The sequence below is a fragment of the Lepidochelys olivacea genome (genome assembly GCF_965140295.1).
Source record: "Lepidochelys olivacea isolate rLepOli2 genome assembly, chromosome: 18".
Lineage (NCBI taxonomy): Eukaryota > Metazoa > Chordata > Testudines > Cheloniidae > Lepidochelys > Lepidochelys olivacea.
Window position 1 is genome coordinate 12,834,017 of NC_140428.1, and position 12,475 is coordinate 12,846,491.

The 12,475-nt window shown below is 55.8% G+C and overlaps 1 protein-coding gene across 7 annotated transcripts in view; it reads left to right on the forward strand.

Moving 5' to 3' along the window:
* The window catches only part of LOC311532843 (chloride channel protein ClC-Kb-like), a 28,348-nt gene extending 15,917 nt beyond the window's left edge, over positions 1 to 12,431 (forward strand). For all 7 annotated transcript variants that reach the window (XM_084651732.1, XM_084651729.1, XM_084651733.1 and 4 more), the window contains 13 exons: positions 2,329 to 2,454; positions 4,644 to 4,728; positions 5,157 to 5,258; positions 5,805 to 5,889; positions 6,438 to 6,611; positions 7,596 to 7,665; positions 8,048 to 8,158; positions 8,523 to 8,736; positions 9,135 to 9,268; positions 9,758 to 9,858; positions 10,550 to 10,633; positions 10,805 to 10,891; positions 11,099 to 12,431. In XM_084651732.1, coding sequence (XP_084507858.1) covers positions 2,329 to 2,454; positions 4,644 to 4,728; positions 5,157 to 5,258; positions 5,805 to 5,889; positions 6,438 to 6,611; positions 7,596 to 7,665; positions 8,048 to 8,158; positions 8,523 to 8,736; positions 9,135 to 9,268; positions 9,758 to 9,858; positions 10,550 to 10,633; positions 10,805 to 10,891; positions 11,099 to 11,146 — 1,421 coding nt within the window. In that variant the 3' untranslated portion in view covers positions 11,147 to 12,431. The remainder of the gene's footprint in view (positions 1 to 2,328; positions 2,455 to 4,643; positions 4,729 to 5,156; positions 5,259 to 5,804; positions 5,890 to 6,437; positions 6,612 to 7,595; positions 7,666 to 8,047; positions 8,159 to 8,522; positions 8,737 to 9,134; positions 9,269 to 9,757; positions 9,859 to 10,549; positions 10,634 to 10,804; positions 10,892 to 11,098) is intronic.
* Positions 12,432 to 12,475: the final 44 nt, after the last annotated feature.

Below are 12,475 nucleotides of genomic sequence, written 5' to 3' on the forward strand. Positions count from 1 at the left end.
AGGGAGCTAGGAATTCACCTCCTGTTGTCTTCACACCCTTTCTGCTGTTGCTAAATGAATAGCAATTGATCGTGTTACTGTGGAGAGTCAGTAACTCAGAACAAAATGGCACCTTGGCCAAAATGGCAGATCGTGTCTGCCCTGAACTGCGAATGGGACTACCCAGAAGAGAGCCCCCGGGAAGGTGAGATGTCTCTTAAGAAGGAAAACCAGGTGGCAAAACCATGATGACCCTACCTGGAAAGCCAGGGAAATGTTTCTATGTGTATTAGGTTCTGTAAAACCCCTTTTAAATGTAACCCTTCTGCCCGTCAGAGTTGGCAGCAACAAGGGCCGGGTTCAATATCTAGGGGTTCCATTCCAATAACACAATGCAAACCGGCTCGAGCCCCCACCCAGTGACCTGGGAAAAATATATACCACGCCCGCTGGGCGCCTCCAAGAGGCAATACTTCCCCTCTCACAAGCACATAGTCTGAGTGTAGCAAAAGTCTTTTAATAACAGAGAGAAACAATGTGGCATTATGTTGGGGAAACACCACGAACAGGATTCATAACACAACCCATGAGCAAAAACAACCCCACCCCAGGCAAATTGGGGCATGCCCTTTTCCCTTTGGTTCTTGAGTCCAGCAACCCCAAATCACCCAAAGTCCCAAAAGTCCAATGCCCCAAAAGTCTCTGTCCCTGGTCAGGGCAGCCCCAGAGTTCGAAAGTTTATCGGCGGAGCTTTACCTCCCAACCTGGGTGGAAATGGGACGGGGGTAAGAGGCACCTTACGTGATCTGAAGCTGACCGCCCCATAGCTCCATAGCGGCGCTCCGCCAGCCGCCCCACGAACTCCTTCGCTCAGCTGCGCTCCGCTCCGCCAGCCGCCCCACGAACTCCTTCACTCAGCTCCACGGCCCACAAGCAGCTCCTGTCATCCACACACTGCTCCGCGTCGAACTGCTTCACCAGCCGCCCCGCAAACTGCTCCACAATATATCTTCAGGCTCCCCCACTACTTAACACAACACTCAGTGATTTCAGCTCTTAGGTGAATTCAGCTTATAGTAGGGGAGCCTCAGTGCTGGTGCACTGTCAGCCCAAAGCGAGCTCAGCAGCCTATAACTAGACTTCTAATGAAATCAAAATTAGCTCTGATATTCCACAGTGGAGAGAGGAGGAAGTGCAATCAGCATGTAAGGCCCTCACCAAGGGGCCCATGCCACCAAGTACTACTACTTGTCCCCAGCCTCTCTCCATTCACACAGTTTTGGAACCCATGACCCTTGCCTAGCGAGTGCTACTTAGATGATGGTGAATCCCTCCATCGTAACAAAAGGCCACGTACAGTTCCAAGCACAGTTCCCATAATCAGGGTAATAACAATTTATTCTTCCTGCCCCAATAACAGAGACACTGGGGATCCCACAGCAGCCAAAGTGACCATTTGGGCAGCTATGGTCTCATTCTAGGCGTGGTGGGTGTGCCTATGCAAATGAGATCGGCCCCTGAAGTTCTTTTCCACAACTTGCCACACCTCACCACCAGATGTCAGGGTGGAGCTCATCCTGACACTGCTTACATAAAATTCAACAGTACGAACCCTAATGTGGGTCCTTTGAGGAGAAGAGCTCAGAACTGAGATCTCCAGCAGCAGCAGGTGGAAACAATGTCCCTGCTGGAATTTCTGTCACTAGATGCAGAATAGATTTGGAGCTATCCGAGGGCCTGCTCCAAAGGCCTTTGATGTCAATGAAACGACTCTTTAAATCAGTCCCTTCTTGCATTGCTAAGTCTCCAGTGCTGCGTTTTCCCCCTACGCTGACAGCAGCTATGTATTGCTCAGCCTAAGGGACTTTTATTTCAGATTAAAGAAAGTAACGGACAAAGAAAGAACGAATATAAAGTCTCCAAGGGTGAGAGCGCACACTGCCTTGCTCTGTAACATGTTGCATCGGCACTGAGACACCAAATTGGCAGTGGCCTCACAGCAGCAGGTTGGGGGACTCCTCTGCACTTCAAAGATTAGCATCTCCTCTCCATCCCGTAACACCATCGTCAGCGGTGCTGGAGGTGGAGGAGTCTAAGTGGCCTCTTTGTGAATGGCCCAGACTCCTGGTGTGAGGATCTGGGCCTTTGATGCTGTATGTTTTCCCCAGGGCATAAAATTTAATAAGCACTTGAGAGTTTGCCAGGAGATAAGGCACAAGCACCTGGCTCAGTCTGGGTCTGCTCTGGCTGCTGTCTGCATCCAGCTCACCCAGGGCCTGCTCAGATGCCTAACGTGAGTTGTTGCCTCTCATTTGCCATCCCAGTAACCTGAGACCTCTATTTCCCCAGGGGTCCTGTTCAGCATTGAGGTGATGTCATCCCACTTTGCGGTCAGGGACTATTGGAGGGGCTTCTTCTCTGCCACCTGTGGAGCCTTCATGTTCCGTCTGCTTGCCGTCTTCAACAGTGAACAAGGTACAGGGAGTGGCGCTGGCTGGGCCATCGGAGCGGGGCACCAGGACTGATGGGGTGGCCCACGAGTGAAGAGAAGTTCAAACCACACATGGGTATCCATGTGCACAGCTGGGCTGCCCCATCCCTGAAATATAGGGTGACCAGACAGCAAAAGTGAAAAATCGGGACGGGGTGGGGGGTAATAGGAGCCTATATAAGAAAAAGACCCAAAAATTGGGACATCTGGTCACCCTACTGAAATATCCCTCCTCCAGACTACCGGCCCTACCGCCTTGTGTTGGGAGCCTATGAAATAAGCAGCATCAGACTGGGTCAGAACTTGGAAGTGAGACCTTGGCTGGGAGATTGTGTCAGGAGCTACAGCTACAGTGCAGAGTTATTCTGCTGATTCACACTGGCAGTCAGATTGGGTGGGTCCTATTAGTTCCAGCTCTGCAATACCTAAGGGATGAGAGTCCTCTTTAAATCAGAAGGAACAAGGAGAAGGAACTCAGCTAGTTACATTCTATCTTATTATATACCTCCTGCACCTTGCATTCGGTATTCTCCTCTCCCTACCCAAAAGTGTTGTGGGTGTGCTTTTGTCACGTGCTGTGCCCACCCCAGAAGTGGCTGCATTTTAATGGTGGTTGAAAGATTCCTTTGTAAAGCAGTTTGTAGTTTGCAGGGTGCTTGCTATCCATCAGGATGAAAGGTGCTCCATTCAGGCAGAATGACATTTCTTTTTTTAAACAAAATCCTGGATTAGAAAAGAATTCATCTTTCCCCTGACTGAGGTCAGAACAACCCAGCAAAAGACACTGATCTTTGAAAGCAGACTGGCAGGCTCTGGGCTGAGTATTGGTCCTGTATCCTGCTAAAATCAGCTTGTTAACAGTGCATGATGCATCGTTTATGTCCTGGATGCTGCTGACAGAACCATGGTCTGTTATAGCATGGTCTGGACCCCAGCGGTGCAATTTCAGACATGGCCCTGCTTGAAAAAAATTGATAAAGCCACCTGTAGTGTTAGCCAAAAGCATCCCAGGCAGCCTGAATGAGGCTCGTAACCTGTGTCAATTTGCAGCATTGGATCTGAAATGACTCTGCCAGGCCAGACTCTAACGGCTGTTTGTTCGCAGTATAAAAGCACAGGCCATTGGCCCAATTGGCTGCGGTTGGTGCCACCACAGGTCAGGGTTGAGTGGCATCTGCAGAGCCGTGTCTGTGGACTGGAACAGGGAGCTGAGATGGGGGGGCTGCAGGTCACGGCTGAGGTGCCTGGGAAGAGCTGTGTGTGGGCAGGCTGCAGAGACCCAGATGTGTTTCTGTCTCCCGCAGTTTTATGAGCATCAAAAGTCACCTCATTTCTCCCCTGGCCTTTAAACTGTCAAAGAACAGGACAGAGTCTGAGTCACACCGAAAGGATCAGTTTAGAGACTCGGCCGGGGAGAGTGCCGGATGCTGCTAGCATGTCTTAGGAGGCTGTGAGATGCCAGCTCCACCTGGAAATCCAAAGCAGCCAGCCAAGCTAACCCCCAACACTGCTGGCTGGCTTGGGCTGGTGCCCTAGCCTCAGAGCCATGCTCTGAGAACCCGTCCATGGGGCCTGTGGAAGAAGGAGGGCTGGTGGCATCCCCCCGACACATGGCTGGGAATCATCTTCCACTGGTGGGGTGGGCTCTTCCGGGCTGTGGGTCAGGAGGTAACATTCTTTGTTGCGCAGTTGGGGATGCAAATATCATGTCATCATGGTGGCTGGGTTCTGGTTTGCCCTCGTCCCAGTGTCACTCGGGCCAGTCTGCTGGCACAGTCCAGCTGCTGCCGCACCACGGGAGTCTGTGATATACACTCCGCTCCCTATTGGCTAATCAGGGCACCAGAATGGGGGCCAGTGGCCATGGCCCCCCCTTTTTCCCAGCGGTAAGAGTGAACGACGAGGGCAGAGAGGAGCAAGAGGGTGGCGGGGTCTTGGAGGGAAGGGACGGCACAGGAGCAGGGCCTCGGGCCTCGACCCTCAGGGGAAGAGGCAGTGTGAGCGCAGGGGTTCAGGGGGCAAGGCAGGGACGGGGCCATGGTTCGGACGCCTGTGGCCCCTCCACTTTTAGGGTGCTTCTGCCACTCCTGTGACTAATGCTAATAGAACTGGAGGGTGCGTGTCGAATTGGCCTGGGGTGTCCATGGTTGTGACTTTTGACTCTTTTTCTCAGAAACCATCACTGCTCTATTCAAGACCAATTTTAAGATTGATTTCCCCTTTGATCTCCCAGAGACGTTCTTCTTCATGGTGCTCGGGTAAGAGCAGGCCCAGTCTGGTCTGGTTTTCTTTTGTTCGGTGCAGAGGTGTCACTTTCAAAGGAAGGGGGGACCAGCCCAGTGGATAGCTTGCTGCCCTGGGGCCTGGCAAACCTGCAGCTGCTGTGGGCAAGTTACTGAGACAACACTCTGCCATCTATACAATGGACACACAAGCAGTGCCCTACCGCACCGGGTGCGTGAGGATGAAATCTATGAAGAGCTGGGAGGTGCCATAGATAGTCACTAGCCAAACCTAGGAATAGCTACATTCATGGTTTCTTTATGCTACTCCACGAATATGCCTGGTAATGAAATCACCCTTGAATCCACCCGTGTGCAGATCTCTGACTGTCTTGGAGGACGCCGGCTGCTCTCGGGGGAGAAGTGGGGGGTAATTCCTGCTTTTCCTTCTCTTCTCTCGGCAGGGGGATCTGTGGGGTTCTAAGCTGTGCGTATCTCTTCTGTCAGCGCTGGCTCCTGGGATACGTCCGGAGGAACATGATCACCGCCAAGCTGCTGGCTACAGAGTAGGCGTTCTGGAGGGAGGGGTGTTCTCGGCCGTGGGGGCTGTTCCCAAATTGCAGCAGGACGGGAGGCATGCAAGCCATGTGTGTGGCCGAAGATCTTCTCTGCCCAGGCCCTGTCTCCTTCCTTGTCCCTCCAGCACCCTCCGTGCTGCCCTGGATGTCATCTTTCACCACATCCATCCTGTTCCCTTGGCTCAGTCCCCAAGAGGCACTGGCATGTGCCTGCCTATTTGTTCCCTCCTAACCAACTGCTGGCAGCAAAGGCTCCATGCTGGAGCTTTCTCTGCCTGCTCGGCTCCTGCGCTGCCCACAAGGGGATGGTTTGTCTCCTCCTCCTCTGCTGCAGGAGGGAAAGGAAACCTCCCTCCTGCTCCAGAACCTTTGCTGGCTTTTCACCCTAGCGGAGAATTCATGGGCCCATTGCAGCTTGGCTACCCAGCCTGTGTGACCTGCCATCTCCCTGACCCTCCCTTTCTTCTGTAGTTCAGAGAGCTCCATTCCAGGGTCACCGTGTGATGTTACATGTCACTGATCTGTCTTTTTCAGCAAGCCCATTTATTCCTCCCTGGTGGCCCTCCTGCTCGCCTCCATCACATTCCCTCCCAGCCTGGGGCACTTCATGGCATCCAGGGTAAGTACTGGCCTATCTCGGGATCCCCTCGCCTGTTCTCTGACCAGTGGGGATCTAAGCACTCACTCCAGGGTGGAGAGCAGGAGCCTTTCCCAACCAGCTCTGAAAGACAGGCGACACTGTGGAGAGACCAACTCCCCCCTTCTTGGGGTCTGGCTTTACTAACAAAGTAAATTGTCATCTTCTCACTAAAGTCCAACTCCAACCTTCTCCCCAGGTTGGCTGCATCTATGGCTCCTGTCTCCAGACTCCTCAGCCCACACCCTAGATCCTCTCTGCCTCCCACCCAAGATCCCTCTGGCAGGGCAGCAGTCCCCTGAAGCCTGTATTTTCCATCAGTCTGGTCTTCCAGGCTTAATACAGCTAGTAGGTATAGCAGGCTGGGGCCAGTTGTACGCCTTCACTCTCCTGACATCTATCTATGGAGCTACTCCTGCTTTACACCAGTGCGGGTGATAAGAGAATCAGACTATGTCTGAGCACGATAGTGATTCACAGCATCTCCTCCTCCTGTGCGGGGAAGTGCTTCGACCTGTCTCCTTTCCCAGCTCAGCATGAAGGAGCACCTCACCTCCCTCTTCGACAACCAGACGTGGGGCCTTCTGTCCCAGAACGCATCGCTGGCCAGGCCTCCTCAAGTCGACCCTGAAAACCTGTGGATTGAGTGGTGGGAGCCCAGAATCACCATCTATGGCAGCCTGGCGCTGTTCCTGGTGATGAAGGTATTGGTCCTGTCGAGGTCTCCGTGAGAATGGGTACCATGGGTCTGATTCTGCAGGAACCTCAGTGCTCTGTGGAGCTGGGAGTGCTCAGCCCCTTGCTGGATCGACCTCTAGAACCTTTAGGGAGAGCCAAGAACATGCAGCCTCATGGAGCAGAGGTGGGAGAGGAAAGTCAAGGACCCAGTGGAGTCTGATAGGGGATACAAGGTGGCAGCTCCTGTTGAGTAACCAGAGGGCTCCAAGGTTGTGCCATGTGCACTGGGCGGAGGGAGAGTGCCCTCGTGAAGGGCCTAGGAGGAGAAGTCTCTGGTTCCTGTTGAGGAAATGTCCCTGTTACTCTTGTGTGAATCTTGCCATTTATACCAGTTGTGTTGGTGGTAGAGTGGTGAGTGTAGCTGCCTTCTAAGCAGTTGACCTGGGTTTGATCCCCAGCCAATGCAATAATGGATCCCTCCTACCTAGGGAGGTGGTGGAATCTCCTTCTTCAGAGGGTTTTAAGGTCAGGCTTGACAAAGCCCTGGCTGGGATGATTTAGTCGGGGATCGGTCCTGCTTTGAGCAGGGGGTGGGACTAGATGACCTCCTGAGGTCCCTTCCAACCCTGGTATTCTATGAAGGGGAAGTGTAGCCAGCAACTCCTGTGCTCCCTCTCTGTGTCATTTGGCAAGGACCTGAGGGCCAGAAGAACCAGATCTCCCATGTAATGTTTGGCCAGGTCAGCTGAGAACAGCTCAGTCCAGGGGAAGGCTTCCTTTTGGGTCCCCTGGCAGAGCTGTCACCTCTGGGTGATGAGGGTACGGCTGTGCACCTTGACGTGGTAATGTGCAGGGTGTATGTGCAGAGCAGGGCCTGCCTCTGGATGGAGGATTCTGCAAACTGGTTTGGTGGCTAGACACCCCACCCCCACCATCGCGGGCTAGGGATGGGTGGAGTGGGTGCACGTGGGTGGATGTCTCACTCGCTCCCGCTCTCTCGTTCATTCAAGTTCTGGATGCTGATCGTGGCCACCACCATGCCTATGCCAGCTGGATACTTCATGCCGCTCTTTGTATACGGTGAGACCGCTTCACCCTGCCCTTGCACCCATTTCTGATTGGACCATTTGATTGTGCTTATTACCATAACAGGGAATAAGGGCTGCCAACTGGACCAGCCCTTTATCACTCGGAGCTAAGAGGAGGCTGCTGGGATCTCTTGACACTCAGAGCCCTTGCCCTGCAGAAGGGTTGTGGAGAGAGGGGAAAGCAGCAAGTGCTTAGATCAGCAAGATCCACCCCTGGCTCCTGGGAACTTTGGTTCCTTCTCCGGTGGCACATACACTCAACAAATCCTGGGCCTTTGTGCTTCTGTCCCAGAGGGGCCCACTGGGAGGTGGGAACGTGAGTCCCTGACCTTTAGATCCGAGCGGCTGGATTCCAGTGGTGAATGTTTTCCCAGGCGCTGCAATCGGGCGTTTGGTGGGGGAAGTGGTCGCCTTTCTCTTTCCTCATGGTATTCAGTCGGACGGCGTAGTTAACACCATCACTCCGGGAGGCTACGCACTGGCAGGTAAGTCTCTAGCACGAGACCTCAACTCAGGAGCCTGGTGAGAGGCTTTGAATGACCAATGAGACTGCAGTGGTAGGTGCCTTTGCAGGGTGGCTCCAGAATTTAGTGTATTACCCCATATTTCTGGGGTGGTCTCCAGGATCTTTCTGCCTTCCCCCATTCCTTTCCCTTCCCAAAGGCCTGGTGTGCTAGGAGCCCAACTCCAGCTCAGGGGGGCTGGACACAGCTCCGTCATGGCTGGCAAGGTATGACAGCCTGAGAGAATGATGCAGGAGGATCTGGGAGCTGGACACGAGCTCCCTGGCAGATCCCCCCGCTGGACAGCACTGAGAGATCAGTGCCCTTTGTATTGTCCTTCTGGCAGGGGCGGCAGCATTTTCGGGCTCAGTCACCCACACCCTGTCCACTGCCCTGCTGGCCTTTGAAGTGACTGGGCAGATTGCCCATATCCTGCCCGTCATCCTGGCTGTGCTGGTTGCCAACGCGATAGCCCAGAAGTTCCAGCCCTCCTTCTACGACGGCACCATCATCGTGAAGAAGTTGCCCTATCTGCCCCGGATCAGGAGCCGACACATCGGGTAAGCCCCTGGGGAGACGCTGCTGCCACCGGCTACCCCTGGGAGGGGCATCTCTGCTGGCCTGGCGCTGGGTTGGCGGCGGTGCAAGAGGGGCAGGTTAGGCAGGCAGCTAGAGCTGGTGGGGAGGGAGGCCCACACCACCCCGGCTGGGTAGCGAATGCAGCGCCTGGCACAGAGACAGAACTGAGGCAGGAGAGTAGCCCTGGTGTACCGTGGGTTAATAACAGATCAACCACAGGGTCCTCAGCTCCCACGCCATCCCTGCATCAGTCTGAGGTTCCTGGCTCTGGCTTACACCAGCCCCCCTGTGGTGATGGTTGTCCAGAGGCCTCGGTGCTGGGTCAGAGGAGAGCTCTCTCCCCTTTTCCCTGGCTGACCTTTGGCCCTTCTACCCCCAGCTCCTACAGGGTGACCACTGACCAGTTCATGAACACCCACTTTGCAGTCCTGGCCAAGGGCGCCAGCTTTGAGGAGATCCTCAGTGTTGTGACCTCTACCGACGACCTGGAGTACCCCATTGTGGAGAGCACAGGTACCATGCCACACAGTGCCCAGAGTTGGGGCCACGGGTCCTGCTGGCCCTTCCGCTTCTTCTCTCTGTCCCGCAGCCCCATGGCCATCTCTGTCTCTCCTTCCCTCCCCCGCCCCTCTCCCTTTCCCCTGGAGCTGGGCCCTGCTGCCCTGGGCAGCGAGAGACAAGCCTGCTTCCTAGTCTGGCAGGGATGGAGCATCTGGAGCGGTTCCCTTTGATTGACGTGGCTGGCATTTCTCCTTGCTACTGAGGGCCCCGGGCTGGACGGGTGGGAGCAAGCCAGTGACATGAGCAGCCTTACCTTGGTGGAGGAGGATCCATGGCTTAACGGAGCCCACGGCATGGAGCTGCCTCACTGGACACAGCCCTCATGGTGGGCAGGGATGTGCCATCAGCCTGGGCCCATGACCATGAAGTGGTCAGCCAGTGCCAGGGATCTGAGCCACCCATCCAGCTCCTCCTCCCACCTCCTGTCTCCTTCTCCTACAGAGTCTTTGATGCTGGTGGGCATGGTGCAAAGAGCTGAGTTGATCAGGTACCTCCAGACCCACGATGAAGCCAAGCTGTCCCCCCAGGAGCCAGGGGAGAAGGTAGGTTCAGAGAACTCATCCCCCTGCTGCCCACATGGCCCTTCCAGCCAGCAGCTCTTCGCACAGAGCGGGTGGAGGTTTAGGGGAACGAGACCTGGGAGGGAACTGGTGAGATCCCTGGGTTAGAGGCTGCAGGTCGTCCCCTCCGTCCGGTCAGCCCCACCTTAGTGATGGGAGAGGCTCTTCGGTCCCGGCAGCCTGGGACGGATTGTTCAGTGCAGTCCATTAGGGCGCTTGCTCCAGTCTAGCAAGGGCAGGGCAGGTGGCCACCATGGGTCAGTCCCAGTTTCCTTCCAAGACTGCTGGGTGGCTCCATGTCACACCCGGGGCCCTCCCGGAGCCGTACCCCTTTGGAGAGACCAGTCTGCAATGGGGGGTTCAGTGCCTCAGGCTGCGATGTGCTGACACCGAGGCCCAGGCAAGAGGCTTGGGGGGGCGTTCAACCCTACGTCAATATCACCGCTGACACCCTGCTGAGACCACACCCACTGCTGAGGCTCCACCCTCTTAAAGGGGCAGCACCTTGCAATCCGTAAGGTATCAGACCGCAAAGGCACTTCACCGAGTCCTGTCCCCATGGGAGACAGCGCGTGGGTGGGACACGCCCCCTAGAGTGCTCTTCGAAAGTGGTACCACTGCGATGGCCTCCTCAGGTCTGCCAATGCCCACCCTCCGTTGTCTTCCCCGACAGCCTCGCTCCAACAGGACGCTGGGGGACGACTGCACCATCGAGCCAATAACCCTCCAGCTGTCACCTTGGACATCTCTGCACCAGGTAACTGGGTGGGAAGAGGGCCTGGGAGGAAGGGCTCTGGGCAGCTCCAGGCTTGTGTAGGCCCTGCCATCTCCATGTGAAGAGGGAACCGACGGAGGGTGGGGGCGGGCTCTGCCGAGATCTGGACGGCGCTGCCCTCCCACGTCACACTCGCTTCTCATTCCCTTCCAGGCTCACACCCTGTTTGAACTGCTGAGCATGCAGCGTGTCTTCGTCACCTCCTTGGGGCGGCTCGTCGGGGCCATCTCTCGGCGCGAGGTAAGGGCTGGGGCCAGCGAGGAATCGGGGGCTGGGGGAGAAGGGCTGACCAGAGAGCTGCTGGCCAGGAGCTCAAGGACCCATCCTGGATTGGGAAAGGAATGGGCATTGAGGAGGTGACTCAGTGGCTATCGATTCCCCGGGGCTGGGGGGAGCATGGAGCCAGGCGGGGGCTTGGCCTTGCCCACCTGCCGCTTTCTCTTCCAGATGAAGAAGGCGATTGAAGACCTGGCAAATCCGAAGACACTGAAGTGAGCAATTCGGAGCCTGGGACAGCAGCCCCTTCCCCCTTCTGTGCAGCGGAGCGTGGGACAGGGGATCTCGCTGGGGCACTGAGATCTCAGCAGCAGGGGGGCAGGGCTGGCAGGAGCCCCCGCCTCTTACGTGGGTCTCCCCAATTATTTTTTGTAAATGGAAATGGATTTGAAAGCTTCCCCGCCCTTCCTGCTCCCGCCGCAAGGAGCCACAGTTGTGAGAGCAGAGGCAAAACCTGGACCTCTCTGCCCCGGGGAGCCTGCCAGCCGCTGGCAGCCCTCACCCACCCTGGAGACACAATAACACACAGCTACACAGGGACAAACATCTTGGGCCACAGACTGTCAGTGCAGAGGGCAAACCAAGGCTGCAGTGTATAGTGCAATGTGAAATGTGCATGCACCATCCTGAATTTAGTGCTTGCTGCCCTCTCTGGGCTGGGCCCAGTGGGACAAGAATCTGCTACTTAGCAAGCCCGAGAAGAGATGCTCCTTGAGTTCAAGGGGCAGGCGCCTGTGCTTCGGGCAGTGAAAGGCCCCAGTTCCTGTCGTGTACGTCTGGGTTCATCACAGACCTGCCTGCGCTGGATTCTCCTGTAACGTGATGTGCTGCCTTTAATCACTCCCTAACTGCCAGGGTGCAGTTTGAGTCAGAAACAAGCTCGCACAAGCCCTGAGGAGCCAGACCACCCCTTGCCTGTCTGTAGCGGAAGCTCAGCCTAGACCATCCCCAGGGCAGCCAGGCTGTTGTGGCCTACACAGCAGGGGACGGGGGAGCCTCCTTTGAAATCCATTGTTCCCACTCACGGCGTGCTGTAAATCAGAGACGAGGGCCGGCGGGTGCGGAGCTATTGATCCTTTGTATTTCTCTGGGGACACGGACCATGGAGGGGAAAAGGTGTCACGGCTGTTGCATCCTGCCCCCCCCGGGGGACCCCCTCCCCTTGTCCCCGCTGACGCAGGAAGCGTTGCTAAGGTGCACACAGCCTCCACGCCACATTAGGAACCAGTGAGGTTGCAAAGCACCCAGCGCCGGGCTGGACAGCAGCTGGCTGGGCAGGGAGGTGGTCTTAGGGCCAGCCCTAAGAGGAGGCAGCGGCTCCCAGAAGTGACAGTCGTTGCACATACCAGCCGCCTTCTTTACAGTCCCCCCCTTTAAAGAAGCACCCTGCATGGGAGGAAATCCTGCAGGATGCAGGGGTGGGGTGGGACCCTGCCAGAGGTGCCAGGAGTAGCGATGCCAAAAAAGCCTTTTCAATTAAAATATAACATTCACCTGTCCCCTATTCCCCCTGCCCCCAGTGGGCTAGCTGAGATTTTTCTCATTCGT